At 42.1% G+C, this 15,774-nt stretch overlaps 1 protein-coding gene across 1 annotated transcript in view; it reads left to right on the plus strand.

Annotated features, from left to right (window-relative positions):
• Positions 1-758: 758 nt before the first annotated feature.
• The window catches only part of LOC126161765 (odorant receptor Or1-like), a 64,771-nt gene continuing 49,755 nt past the window's right edge, over positions 759-15,774 (plus strand). The window contains exons 1-2 of the mRNA XM_049917825.1: positions 759-813; positions 12,560-12,818. Coding sequence (XP_049773782.1) covers positions 12,564-12,818 — 255 coding nt within the window. The 5' untranslated portion in view covers positions 759-813; positions 12,560-12,563. The remainder of the gene's footprint in view (positions 814-12,559; positions 12,819-15,774) is intronic.

Here is a 15,774-nt window from a genome sequence, read left to right on the forward strand (position 1 = left end):
CATATTCTCAAATAGATGGTAAGATCATACTGCAGCTGAAATTGTAAACGTTGCCATAACATATACATTATTGTGTTAAACAATTCTCTCTGTTTCCTCATGGCAATGAATCCCGTTTAAGTTCTTTACGATGCAGTACACACTTTAGAATAAGCATACCGATACGGAAAAAGAAATTTAATAGCTCGTTTCGTCGTTACGTTACAGCCGGGGTACTACTTAATCCTCGAGGTCGTTGGAAAGGATCTCCGTGCTGTGTAGCGCAGGTGTTATCCGATTATGTCATCTCACGTTGAACGAATTTATCTGTATTGATGAAACTACTTCCTGGTGCGACTCTTTAATAGACAGTCTCCAAACAATAAGTACCAGCCGAACAATAGATGCCCCAGATGAAACTTACAGTGGTCTGCTACTAAAACTGTTGGAGTCCACGTAATGTGTGCTCCGTGTCTTGACAGTGTATTATTCAACAGCCGTTCTACCGTCAGTGAGAACCGCTGTTGACTCCTGAACAGCCCTGTTTGCAGGGACCAGTATTTATGATTAACGTGCCTCAGAGGTTCTCCATTTAGTGAAAGAATGACAGCTTTGGGAAGCGCAGGGTACACATTACAGCTCCGAGCGACGTGATGTCAAACAAATAAGGGCTTCTTGCTCATTTCTTAAAACTGCCGCAGGCCACGTGACCAGAGGCCGACGCTTAAAATTCCAGCGAATGACATGCGGCCCGTTCCTTGTCGACTGGGACCCGGCGACGACGCGAGGCAGCGACTCGGGACACATCTCTTTCCGTCCGTGTCGAAAGATAAGGTTTACACTTATTTACTTTCTTCCTCTTTTCTCTAGTAGTTTTCATTGATAAACGGTAGGATGACGCTTAAAGTTCACTGATTAGAGCAAAATAAAATTTACTTCATTGTATACTCTAACAAAAAAATTTCATCACATAAAGTGTTTCTTATTTCATTTTTAATCGCAGTGGGTGACATTATTATCACCATCCTAAAGTTCAGATACATATTTAGCTCATTTGAAGGTCTTATTCGCGGTCTGTCATGTGCTACCAACTGGGATTAATGAACAGAAATTTGTTTTGCTAGCTATTGCTCACGTCAGAAGATTTCATTTTTATGATGCTGTTTGGCTCAGTGTCTGACAGAACAGACTGGGTTCTGTACGTTGGTACGCACTGTCTTCCCTGCAGTTTACGTTATACTGTTTCTGAGGGGATGTACTGCATTAGCCTACAAATAAGAAATGACGACTGTCGATAGTGATCTTATGAATACCACGTAATCTCAGCGAATTTAAATGTCGAATTCGTAAGTCCATTCCCCACAACTGCGTTATGTAAGACATGGTGTCACATGTGAGTAGTGTATGTAATTCGCCTCGGCTAGCGTGATTAATTTAGCTTCACTCCGGAGGAACGTTACGTATTATTGCAATTGATTCATCATCCAGACATTTTTACAAGTCGTTAGCGTCACGTACATTACGTTAAATGCAATTTTAGAATCTTTTTTCCAGGACACAAGGAAGGACTTAAAAAAGTAAGTTGACCAACATGAAACAAGTCTGACCCGTTGGCAAAAGGGAGAACAGTTTCCAGGTTCTGCGGCGGTACAGATAACGTGTGAAATCTGAGGTTGAAATGGCGCGGCAAGTGAAGCGTATAGCGAAGTTCAAGTAAGCGGGACACTGCAATTGTTATGAGGAAAGCGTCTAAGTTGCACAAAGGTTCACTCTTAAACTCTGGCGGTATATGGACCATGTGCAATGGCGCATCTAGCAGTAGTGAAATGTACCAACAATTTGCCCAAGGCCGTGTAGACGTGGATGATTCGGAACGAGGCAACATGCAAATTCCATCTCCCAAGGAAACTGGAAGAATGCAGGGGAGGAATGAAATTTTGTAGGAATGGTGGTATTCATACAGCGGTTCTAGCATGGCTCTGTGAGTATGAAACTGATACTCATCGTGGAGGAACTGAGCTATTTGGTAAACGATTGCTGCCGTTACTTACAGAGGCTGGATGACAGTGTTGAAAAATGTATCATTTTTTGTCTGCGTCACTCTGAAGTGGAATGCAGTGATATCCCATAATAATGTGCAACATATGTTTTGAGGTTCTCTGATATTCATCAGTACGTCAAGTGAACGCTTAAAGTAAGACAGCGTTGCGACATCGGTAGATCTGCAAATAAACAATACAGTGAAGTCAAATTCTTCTGGGTTATTAGGCCGCTTCAGATTTCTCCTGAAATGATCGACGTAACGACCACTCTGCTGGGACCTTCCTCGGGACCTTCTGGTGTCCACTACTGCCAGAACACTGTTCTAACCATAGTCGACACCAGAATATCCTGAGGAATATCGCAGCAGAGTATACGAAACGTCGATCATTTAGGAGAAATCTGAAGCGGCCTAATAAGCCAGAAGATTTTAAATTCAGTGACAACATCCACGAAAGCTTACATATTTACAAAAAAACAATATAGTGGTTAAAATTTTGAATGCGCTTACATTTTTGTCGTAATATTAAAAGATAAGACTTACATACTAGAAAAAAATTGCGTACACAAGTGTAACAAACTACACTAACAGTTCGGGAGGAGTCACACAATCCATTTCATCCTTCTCTGAAATTGTCGGTGTCATTTCTTTAACAACGTCCCAAGTCGCAGCTTGTGTAGAAACAGGAAGATAAAATTAAATCTAGAATGAGAGTTAGCTGTCCTGCAGATTGCGTCACTTCGCTGAAGTCTACTGTTACATGTCCCAGACTTACGGCGCTTGAGTTCAACTTAAGAGAATGCTTAATGTAGCGATCTGTGCTTACAAAGCTATGTTCCACACGCAACCATCGAGCTAGCACCGAGTTCATTTACACCGCTCTCGGATTTAAAATACTCTTGCGTAATTTCTGCGCAGTTCAAAATAAGCCACGACATTTATTCTTTCTTGCGACTCTAGCCACCAAATGAAACAGTTAAACCGTCAGGAAGATGACCCTTCCCTAATGTCATAATGTTGATTCCGCTACCTCCATTTATAAAATCATTCAGGCGACCACCAGAAAGATGTACGCTCATTATAACTTGCGCGCCAACTGAATCACTTCGTCACGCAAAATCTCTTGGTGATGCCTTTCGGGATCGCACCCAGTGGCCGCCGGATATTATACAATTTTGAATACAACATATTTAGAAGAAGCTGAGAAACTGTGGCTCTGGCCTACATTGATTTTGCATTGTGCTTTCTTTAATTAATGTCTTCGGATTATTTTGAAATTGTATTATTCATCAAAGTGTTTTTGACACACAATTTCACCTTGCTATGTCTATATTATGAACGAACGGTCACAAGCAATCCAACTGTCCAATCTCCACACAGGGAGCTTCAACAGCAGATGGTCATTTACAGTGTAGCAGACACTCCGAAACTACGGAAAAGGCATCAGCGTAAACCGAATGCTTGCAATGCTTCACTCTCTGATTCCCAAAACAAAGCCATGCATTACTCACGCTAAGATAAAATTACTGCAGATCATTCAAGATACTGGTGTGAAATTAATTTGACACAAAATTTCGGAGGTTCAAAATTTCGATAGTCTGCTCAACACGTTACTACTCAAGACGGCCGCCCAGTTACAATTGTAATTGTACCAAAACTAGTCACTCCTGAGATGCTGTTTCATTCCCATTTGTGTTCATATGTGCCTCTATTTCATTCATTCCCCCTATTTATTGTTTGAAATTCATAAAAGTTTTAGACTTACACAATACTATTTTCCTTTACTCTTCTGTGATCATTCACTATTTACAATAAAAATTTTATGGCTGTTTCTAATTATTATAGGAAAACTCGACATCTGATAGTCATTTTATTATTTTTATTAGATTGTTGTCTATACTATTACAGAGTAGTTACTGGTAGAGTGAAACGGAATTCGCACTGTCAAATGAAGTAACCCACCGTCTTTAAGTGCTCCTGTTCTTTTCCAGTGTTACGTTCTATCAATAAGAGAGCAGTTCATATTGCTTGTGTACTAGACTTAAAGATGGACAAAGGGAATAGCAAATATCCCATGAATCGGTTTGGAGTCTTTTTTATGGCTAATGGTTAATGCTCTCAATATTTACGGGTCTCTCTACAAGTTCAATCAGTAGCAGCACTGTGCAAAAGACCTGATAAGATAACGTTACATTGTACTCCAGAGCAATTTCTGAAATATTAATTGCAAGAAAATTCTTTCTCCAAAGATGTTTTTAAAGCGGGTACACCTGTCGGAAGGCACAAGAGAAATTAAGAGAGTTAAGGAAAACCCTCACTTCTCTTTGTCCTACATTCTACGGCGAATTAAACTGTTTGGCACATACGTTATATATACTCTTACAAATGTACCCACTCTCTTAAGAGCAGCCCATAGACTGCGGTACAAGCAAACGGGCGATAAAACTATAAAATTCAAAAAAGCAAGGATCCCTGCGTTGACAATCACCTTTTCTCGTAGAGGCCTGTAGCAGTGACGACAAATTAACTGATATAAGTTGCCATCCCTGTACGAAATGCTCAAGTTCTGACAGATCTTTCCTTGTCCATTATAGCCTGGTACCTGTTTTCAGTTTCAGGAGTTTTATATGAGTATCACGTTTTAGGCTACCAAACTATCGTTACAGTATTTACACCACAGCGAACTAATTGTTATACATTACTGGCACCAATTCTGAAAGCGACTTATTACAACACAAATGCTTTATCAATGCGGAATAGCGAGCAAAACAAGCACTGCACTCAAAGTGGTGGCTATGTCAGACAAGGTACATGTTTGTTACCCCCTGAAATGCACAAACGATTACGATAATGCGTCACAGGAGAAATGTGAACAAACGTACGGGTATAAGGTATGGGCGGAGCGGTTCTAGGCGCTACAGACAGGAACCGCGCGACCGCTACGGTCGCAGGTTCGAATCCTGCCTCGGGCATGGAGGTGTGTGATGTCCTTAGGTTAGTTAGGTTTAAGTAGTTCTAAGTTACAGGGGACTGATGACCTCAGAAGTTCAGTCCCATAGTGCTCAGAGCCATTTGAACCATTTTTTATAAGGTATGTACATACTTATGAGCAATCGAATTACATGTACTTCATAATGTCAGACTAACAGTCGTCCTGTCAGTACGGTGGAAGACGTAAGCCTGCTTGAAAGTTTTAATTATTATTATTATTTTTCGTTTGCATATTTTAATTCCACTGGACCTCTTTGTCAAGGGCTCCTGACGATAGCATATTAACTAATCGTTAAAAGGCAACGTAATGAATAATAAAACGTTGAATTATTAAAAGCCAAAATCAAATGAATAAAGAAAAATATAATATGAATAATAAAAAAGATATAATTATAGAACTTTTTCCGTTAGTGGAATCTTCGTCCCAAGCCCCTCCCGGACGACCACAATTCCATTCAAACTGCTATCCGGTGATCTTTCCCGTGGGTAAAAGTCTAGTGAACTCAATTTTGTGCTGGTATCGAAGTCATAGCCTTTTGTAGCTAGGTGTTTCTGTAAATAAGTATGACTGATGATTTTCAATTTATCTACTGTAAAGTTGCACTGAAAATCCATTTAATCGCTAGAATTTTTCTCCAATGATTTGGGAGGAACCAAAGGAGGTTGGCTGGGTCAGCTAGAATTGCCTGAATCCTGTTCCGACATTTCCATTCATGTTAAGAGTAGACACCCACACGTAACTGGCCACAACGTCGTCCTTCCTCTATAAAATGCGTATGGGGGCTGTGCGGGCAGCACGAGAGTTGTATAGCCTTCAAGCTGCTATATCTCATTCAAAAAAAATGGTTCAAATGGCTCTGAGCACTATGGGACTCAAAATCTTAGGTCATAAGTCCCCTAGAACTTAGAACTACTTAAACCTAACTAACCTAAGGACATCACACACACCCATGCCCGAGGCAGGATTCGAACCTGCGACCGTAGTAGTCCCGCGGTTCCCGTAAAGAATCCGAAGTGCTTGGAACGATGTATCCTGTACTAAAGTGAGTGAATTCGTTCATACACAAGAATCATGCGAACATATCGTCGTATGACCATCGCACAGAGTCTCGTATGGACGACACAGTAATGAGCATCCTTGGCATAGAGTAACAACTAAAAGAATTGACACCATATAAGTGGCCAGTTCGGTTTTACAAAGAGTACCCTACGTCATTGACCTCTTACTTAACTTTACGTAATCTCTCGCGCACCGCAAAAATGCCTCGTTTTTTTTGTTTTTATTTTGTTTTTTTTTTCTTCAGCTGTCTCCTGACTGGTTTGGTGCGGCCAGCCAAGAACTCCTCTCCTGTGCTAACCTCTTCATCTCAGAGTAGCACTTGCAACCTACGTCCTCAGTTATTCGCTGGATATATTCCTGTCTTTGTCTTCCTCCACAGTTTTTGCCCTCTACAGCTCCCTCTAGTACCATGGAAGTCGTTCCCTCATGTCTTAACAGGTGTCGTATCACCCAGTCGCTTCTCCTTATCAGTGTTTTCCACATGTTCCTTTCGTCTCCGATTCTGAACAGAACCTCCTCATTCCTTACATTATCAATCAACCTAATTTTCAGCACTCGTCTGTAGCACCACATCTCGAAAGTTTCGATTTTCTGCTCTTCCAGTTTTCCCACAGTCCATGTTTCACTACCATACAATGCTGTACTCCAGACGTACATTCTAAGAAATTTCTTCCTCAAATTAAGGCCGATATATGTTGTTAGTAGACTTTCCTTGGCCAGGAATGCCCCTTTTCGCCATTGCTAGTTTGCTTTTGGTATCCTCCTTTTTTCGTCCGTCATAGGATATTTTACTGCTTTGGCAGCAGAATTCCTTAACTCCATCTACTTCGTGACCATCAATCCTCATGTTGAGTTTCTCGCTGTTCTCATTTCTACTACTTCTCATTACCTTCGTCTTTATTCGATTTACTCTCTGTCCATACTCTATACTCATTAAGACTGTTCATTCCGTTCAGCAGATCACGTAATTCTTCTTCACTTTCACTCAGGATAGAGATGTCATCAGCGAATCGACTCATTCATATCCTTTCACCTGGAATTTTAATTCCACTCCTGAACCTTTCTTTTATTTCCATCATTGCTTACTCGATGTACAGATTGAACAGTAGGGGGAAAAAGCGACAACCTTGTCTTACACCGTTTTTAATACGAGCACTTCGTTCTTGGTCGTCCACTCTTATTATTCCCTCTTGGCTGTTGTATTGTATATGACCCGTCTCTTCCTGTATGGTACACCTACTTTTTGCAGAATTTCGAACATCTTTCACCATTTTACATTGTCGAACGCTTTTTCCAGGTCGGCAAATCCTATTAACGTGTTTTGATTTTTCTTTAGTCTTGCTTCCATTATTAGCCGCAACGTCAGTATTGCCTCTCTCGTGCCGTTACTTTTCCTAAAGACAAACTGATCTCCTAGCGTATCCTCAGTTTTCTTTTTCATTCTTCTGTAGAAATTTTACGAAACTTAGATGCATTAGCTGTTAAGCTGAATGTGCAATAATTCTCGCCCTTGTCAGCTCTTGCCGTCTTCGGAATTGTGTGGCTGCTGCTTTTCTGAAAGTCAGTTGGTATGTGGCCAGACTCATACATTCTACACACCAACGTGAATAGTCGTTTTGATGCCACTTCCCCCGATGATTTTAGGAATTGTGATGGAATGTTATCAATACCTTCTGCCTTACTTATTCTTAAGTCCTCCAAAGATCATTTAAAGTCAGATTCTAACACTGGATCACCTATCCCTTCTAAATCGACTCCTGCTTCTTCTTCTATGACATCAGACAAATCTTCCCTCTCATAGAGGCTTTCTGTGTATTCTTTCCACCTATCCGCTTTATCCTCTGCATTAGCTGTCGTATTCCCGTTTGCACTCTTAATGCTGTCACCCTTGCTTTTAATGTCACTGAAGGTCGCTTTGGATTTCCTGTGTGTTGAGTTTGTCCTTCCAACAATCATTTATTTTTCGATGTCTTCACATTTTGCCTGCAGCCATTTCGTCTTAGCTTCCCTGTACTTCAAAATTATCTTATTCCTCAGAAACTTGTATTTCTGTACTCCTGAGTTTCCCAGAATAGTTTTGTTCTTCCTCCTTTCATCGATCAATTGAAGTACTTCTTCTGTTACCCATGGTATCTTCGTAGTTACTTCCTTTGTACCTATGTTTTCCTTCCTTACTTCTGTGATGGCTCTTCATAGAGATGTCAATTCCCCTTCAACTTTATTGCCTGATGAGCTATTCCGTATTTCTGTATCTATAGCCTTTGAGAACTTCAAGCGTATCTAGTCATTCCTTGGTACTTACGTATCCCACTTCTTGGCGTATTGATTCTTCCTGACTAATGTCTTAAACTTCGGCCAATTCTTCATCACTACTATATTGTGATCTGAGTCTACATCTACTCCAGGGTACGCCTTACAATCCAGTATCTGATTTCGAAATCTCTGTCTGACCATGATGTAATCTAACTTAAATCTTCCCGTATCACCTAGCCTTTTCCCAATATACCTCCTCCTCAAAACAGAGTATTCTCAATTACTAGATGAAACTTCTTACAGAACTCAGTTAGTGTTTTTCCTCTCTCATTTCTTGTCCCAAGCCCAAATTCTCCTGCAAGCTTATTCTTTATTCCTTCCCCTACAGCTGCATTCCAGTACCCCATGACTATTAGATTTTCATCTACTTTGACATACTGTATTACCCTTTCAGTATCCTCATACACTTTATCTATCTCATCTTCAGCTTGTGACGTCGACATGTTTACCTGAACTATCGTTGTCGGTGTTGGTTTGCTGTCGATTCTGATAAGAACAACCCTATCACTGAACTGTTCCCAGGAACAAACTCTCTGCCCTATTCATAGCGAGTTCTACTTCCGTTGTACCATTTTCTGCTGCTGTACACATCCGACCAGAAATCCTTGTCTTCTTTCCACATCACTTCACTGATCCCTACTATATCTAGACTGAGCCTTTGCATTTCCCTTTTCCGATTTTCTAGTTTCCGTAACACATTCAAGCGTCTGACATTCCACGCCCCGACTCGCAGAACGTTAGCCTTTCATTGATTATTCAATCTTTTTCTTATGGTAACCTCCCTCTCCCCTTGGGAGGGGGTCCGAATGGGCGACTATTCCAGAATTTTTTGTTAGTGGAGAGATCATGACACTTCTCAGTTAAGAGCCTATGTACTGTGGATACACGTTACTTGTCTTTAATGCAGTGGTCTCCATTGCCTTCTAAATCCACATGCCTTTGATCATTGCTGATTCTTCCGCCTTTAGGGGCAGTTTCCCACCCCTAGGGCAAGAGAGAGTGCGCTGAACCCCTGTCCGCTCCATTCGCCCCGTTTGACAAGTCCATAGGCAGAATGAGGGTGACTTCTTACGCCGAAAGTCTTCGGCCTTCATTGTTGATTATTAATCAGAATTTAAGCAGAGGTGGGATTCGAACCGAGGACCGAAGAAGTTTTGATTAAGGGTCAAGGACGATACCCTTTTACCACAGTTGAGCCATAATTTCTCGTATCTTCTCTTCGTGGGAGCTGTGCGCAATGTATGTTTGACGCAGTAGAATCAGTCTCCAGTCAGGGTCAAATGCCGGTTCTCAACATTTTCTCAGTAATCTTCCTTTAAAAGAGTGTCGCCTTCCCTCCAGGGATTTCCATTTGAATTCACGAAGCGTGCCCATAACACCAGCGAGTTGTTCGAACCTACCAGTAACAAATCCAACAACCCACCTCTGAACTGCTTCAATGTCTTCATTTAATCCTACGTGGTACGAATCCCAGAATTTCGAAGACAGCTCACCAACATATCGCACTAGCGCCCTGTGTGCGGCACTTATTGAGTTTGGCATTGATTTATAAGGGTGTTGTATATCTTCCTGAGGGGTATCATGCAAAATTTAGTCCAATTGGTGCCTTTTTTTTTTGTCATCAGTCTACTGACTGGTTTGATGCAGCCCGCCACGATTTCCTTTCCTGTGCTAACCTCTTCATCTCAGAGTAGCACTTGCAACCTACGTCCTCAATTATTAGCTTGACGTATTCCAATCTCTGTCTTCCTCTACAGTTTTTGCCATCTACAGCTCCCTCTAGTACCATGCAAGTCATTCCCTCATGTCTTAGCAGATGTCCTATCATCCTGTCCCTTCTCCTTATCAGTGTTTTCCACATATTCCTTTCCTCTCCGATTCTGCGTAGAACCTCCTCATTCCTTACCTTATCAGTCCATCTAATTTTCAACATTCGTCTATAGCACCACATCTCAAATGCTTCGATTCTCTTCTGTTCCGGTTTTCCCACAGTCCATGTTTCACTACCATACAATGCTGTACTCCAGACGTACAGCCTCAGAAATTTCTTCCTCAAATTAAGGCCGGTATTTGATATTAGTAGACTACTCTTGGCCAGAAATGCCTTTTTTGCCATAGCGAGTTTGCTTTTGATGTCCTCCTTGCTCCGTCCGTCATTGGTTATTTTACTGCCTAGGTAGCGGAATTCCTTAACTTAATTGACTTCGTGACCATCAATCCGGATGTTAAGTTTCTCGCTGTTCTCATTTCTACTACTTCTCATTACCTTCATCTTTCTCCGATTTACTCTGAAACCATACTTTGTACTCATTAGACTGTTCATTCCGTTCAGCAGATCATTTAATTCTGCTTCACTTTTGCTCAGGATAGCAATGTCATCAGCGAATCGTATCTTTGATATCCTTTCACTTTGTATTTTAATTCCACTCCTGAATCCTTTCTTTTATTTCCATCATTGCTTCCTCGATGTACAGATTGAGGAGTAGGGGCGAAAGGCTACAGTCTTGTCTTACACCCTTCTTAATACGAGCACTTCGTTCTTGATCGTCCACTCTTATTATTCCCTCTTGGTTGTTGTACATATTGTATATGACCCGTCTCTCCCTATAGCTTATCCCTGCTTTTATGAGAATCTCGAACAGCTTGCACCACTTTATATTGCCGAACGCTTTTTCCAGGTCGACAAATCCTATGAAAGTGTCTTGATTTTTCTTTAGCCTTGCTTCCATTATTAGCCGTAACGTCAGAATTGCATCTCTCGTCCCTTTGCTTTTCCTAAAGCAAAACTGATCGTCACCTAGCGCATTCTCAATTTTCTTTTCCATTCTTATGTATATTATTCTTGTAAGCAGCTTCGATGCATGAGCTGTTAAGCTGATTGTGCGATAATTCTCGCCCTTGTCAGCTCTTGCCGTCTTCGGAATTGTGTGGATGATGCTTTTCCGAAAGTCAGTTGGTATATCGCCAGACTCATACATTCTACACACCAACGTGAATAGTCGTCTTGTTGCCACTTCCCCCAATGATTTTAGAAATTCTGATGGAATGTTATCTATCCCTTCTGCCTTATTTGACCGTAAGCCCTCCAAAGGTCCCCTACTATATTTAGATTCAGCCTTTGCATTTCCCTTTTCAGATTTTCTAGTTTCCCTACCACGTTCAAGCTTCTGACATTCCACGCCCCGACTCGTAGAACGTTATCCTTTCTTAGATTATTCAATCTTTTTCTCATGGTAACCTCCACCTTGGCAGTCCCCTCCCGTAGATCCGAATGGGGGACTATTCCGGAATCTTTTGCCAATGGAGAGAGCATCATGACAATTCTTCAATTACAGGCCACATCTTCTGTGGATACACGTTACGTGTCTTTAATGCAGTGGGTTCCCTTCCCTTCTGCATCCTCATGTCGTTGATCATTGCAGATTCTTCCGCCTTTAGGGGCAATTTCCCACCCCTAGGACAAGAGAGTGCCCTGAACCTCTGTCCGCTCCTCCGCCCTCTATTGGTGCATTATATCGTTGAAATACAGAGCTGTTTGGAGTACCTTTCCCATAATGCTCCCCACTTTTTCAGTTCGGAAGAAATCCAATGACCCTGATGCGAGGTAGGGTTTGCCAGGCATGAAGACAAGCAGTAGAAAGTCTAGCAGTGTGTGGACGGATATTACCTTGCTGTAACATAATCCCAGGATGGATTGCCAAGAAGGGCAACAAAACGGTGTATAGAGTATCGGTAACGTACCACTGCTTTGGAAAGAAATGGCAGCCCATACCGCTGTTGAAGGTGTCTATAGACATGTCTTTGGCTTGCAACCTCATTGGTGTAGAATTATCTACGGTGATGAGTCCCGCTTCAAAATGAGCCGCGATGACCAGAGATGTCCTGGACAATGGTGCGATGCCAACCGCACTGTGCACGACATACGGCGTAACATCCAGGAGTGATGGTCTAGGGTGCCATTTGCTCTCACAGCAGGACTTCTTTGTTTATCATTGACAGCAACATTACAATCGAGGGTGAGTATGTAGTGAAAGACGAACTCCAAGTCATAGCAATAACTGGAGTATTACGACTCCCACTCACATGTAAGCAATAAGGAACGAAAATTATCTTTGTCGCTGAAGTTCAACCACGTTTTATCGTTTTGGGTATGAAAATTTCGTTCGTCTTTGCAGAAACATGGAACATAGAACAGGAGCCTCTGGCCAACTACTGGATCCAGAGGCGCTAGTGCTGCGTGTTTTGGGACTCTGGAGACAGCAGCAAGGCGGCGGGAGCTTACCTGGAGTTCTGATTGCGTCTGTAACTCTGGCCTCAATCGCTGTAGTTCCTGCTGGAGCTGCTCTCAGACTGTGTGCAGATTTCCCAGAAGAACTGGAGGAATTGGTGCTCTGCAGCTATATGTTTATTACTTGCTCCGGATGTATGATTAAGGTGAGGCTTTTAAGGTTTTATACAACGATATCTCTAGAAAAAGAGACATTTAGCCTAGGAGAAAACTTCTGAAATGAATTATTGCCGATATTTTACTGCTGATCTGGTAATTACCGCTGTGCCATATAAGTGTGAGCGGTGGAGAACGAGCGTAATCGGTAAGGCTTCACCAGAACACTTTGTCCCCATACCATCGCGTTGCAATTCCAACATATTCTGTATGTCCTCGAATTGCCACGTGAGCGGAAGAGTAGTTATAAATGTAGTTCGTGTATTTCAAATTGGGATTCTAAATCAGACCTCTCACGTCCGCAAGCGTTATTCTGCCAGATGAGCCACCCGCGTAAGCCCAACTGGAAGATTAAGTCTGTCATGACGCTTATTTTATAAGTCATTCTCTGGCATATGTAATGTAATACAAAACTGCAACTTTCAGAAAGAATTACCATATTAAATTCAGTCTTAGAGGGAGTGTAGGAACATTGTAACAACAGTAACCTAACTAGTATGTAAAGCGACGGTGTTCACCCAGTCTCAGTGACGACCTCCCTTGTATAATCGGAAATATCAGCATTCTCGCAGATTGATATGTAAAGAGCCGGGTCATGAAATGGGGTGATCAATGATATTTAGTCTCCCTTCAAACCATGCAGCTGTTTATGCGGAACCAGAGAACACATGATGGTCCCATGCAGCGATGAATGGAAGGTTCGATGAAGAAAGGGGTAGCGCCTCATTTAGAAACAAATTGTTCACGTTACCTGTTATGTATTCGAATATACCATACGTTGATGACTAGTAGTTCCTTTAGTACTGCTAGAATATACTCAGACAGTAGCCCAGAGAAACAAGCAACAGGGAAGAAACCGATTTTGTGGCATTTCAGAAGCTCGTAATGAGGCACGAATCATATAGTCTCATCTGTGTGTTGTGGCAGTTCAGGTTTTGAACTTCTACAATTAATTTAATTTTAACACAGTCCTCGCATTTTCATTTATGTCGGAAAGTAACCGATTTTGTGTCATTTTACAAGTTTCTAAACAGGAGCGAATTATTTAGTCCCTGCTGGGTGCCTTGGAAGTTTAGTTTTTATAACTCTGCGTGTTAATCTAATTTATTAGCCACAGTTGTTGCGTTTTCTTCAGTGTCTACGGTTGAGATCCACATTGTGTGTAGAATGTATTTTTCTATGTAATGTAGTATTCGACGGCCTTTAGTGTGGATGGGGACTTTGATTGCTGTGTGCTGTCTCTAGTAACACAGCTTTAGGCTACAGTGGATGGGCATCACTGTTGTGGGAGGACCGTGGGGATTCAACGGACGCCCAGCACCTCTGAGTCCGCCGATCGGTCCGTACTAGTGGCCAGCTCAGTTACTGCTAGCAGTTAGGTTAACCCCTCGCCTATGGTCGAGTGGCAGGTAGCCTCAGGACGTGGCAGCTCTGAAAGACATTCCTTGGGGTCCAAACGAAATGCCTCCACAGTTAGTCTGATAAACAAGTTTCAGGTGCCGTCTGTGACTTAACCTCTCAACCTGCAGGCAGTCACAGAGCGTGGAATTGGTGGTAGTTGAGAGCATCAATGTAAGGCGTCTTATGGGGCCCCTTAGTACATGGCTGCCAAGGACAGAAAGAAAGCCGTTGTGCACTCCTTGTGCACACTGGCTGGATTCATTCCAGATGTAAAACGGGTCCTCCCGAGTGTCATGAAGAGTGCACGGTGAAGGCAACTACAGGTGGTGGGGCACTCGGTACCAATGATATGTGTCGCTTTGGATCAGAAAAGATTCTCTCTGGCTTCGAGAGCTACTTGAAGTGATCAGGGCTTCTAATCTTGCTTGCGACATGAAAGCAGAGCTCACCATTTGCAGCATAATCTACAGGACCGATTGAGGACCGCTGTTACAGAGCCTAGTGGAGGGTCTGAATCTGAGGTTCAGATGGTTCTACGACGGAGTAGGTTGCCGATTTCTCGACTTCCGCCTTAGGGCGGTGGGATTTCAGGTTCTGCTAGGTAAGTCAGTAGTCCATTACACACAGAAGCCTGCTACACGGATAGCGGGTGCTGTACGGCGTGGACGGGATGGTTTTTTAGGTTAGAGGGTCTCGGGGAAGCACAAAAAGGTTTTCCGCCTCGAAGGATGCAGGTCAAATGTAGGAAGAACGTCGATATAGGAACTATCGGTACAACAGTTGTGAACTGTTTCGCGGTATTGGCGAAATACCAAAGCTCCAAGCACAAATAGAAAGCACTGATAGTCAAATCGTTATAGCCACCGAAAGTTGGCTAAACCCGAAATTTTGGGCAAAGATCCTAACGGAGTTCAGAAAGGATTCGCTAAAAACAGTTGGCGGTGGCGTGTTTGTTGCTGTTAGAAGTAGTTTACATTGTAGCGAAATTGAAGTAGATACGTACTGTGTGTTAGCATGGCTGGAGGTCATTCTTAGCAATCGGAATAAAAGAAGAATTGGATCCTTTTATCCACCTCCCAACGCAGATGATACATTTGATAAACGGCTCAAACAAAACTTGACTCTAATTTCAAACATGTACCCTACTCGTATAATTATAGTTGGTGGTGACTTCAATTTATCCTCGACATTATGACGAAAGTACATGTTAAACCTGAAGGTAAGCATGAAACATCATCCGAAATAGTGTTAAATGCATTCTCTGAAAATTATTTCGAGAAATTAGTTCATGAGCCCACTCTAATAGCAAACGGTTGTGAAAACACAATTGACCTATTGTGGATAAATAATCCTGAAATAGGTACAGGGATTAATGATCACAGAGATGTCGTAGCAAGACTGAATATCGTAACTCTCTAATCCAACAAAAAAACAAAAAGTATATCAATTCAAAAAACAGATAAAAATTCACTTGACGCGTTCCTGAGAGATAATCTCCACTCCTTCCAAAGTGATAAGGTCAGAGTAAACTAGATGTCGCTTGAA

The sequence above is a fragment of the Schistocerca cancellata genome, chromosome 1 (assembly GCF_023864275.1).
Source record: "Schistocerca cancellata isolate TAMUIC-IGC-003103 chromosome 1, iqSchCanc2.1, whole genome shotgun sequence".
In the NCBI taxonomy this organism is placed as follows: Eukaryota; Metazoa; Arthropoda; class Insecta; order Orthoptera; family Acrididae; genus Schistocerca; species Schistocerca cancellata.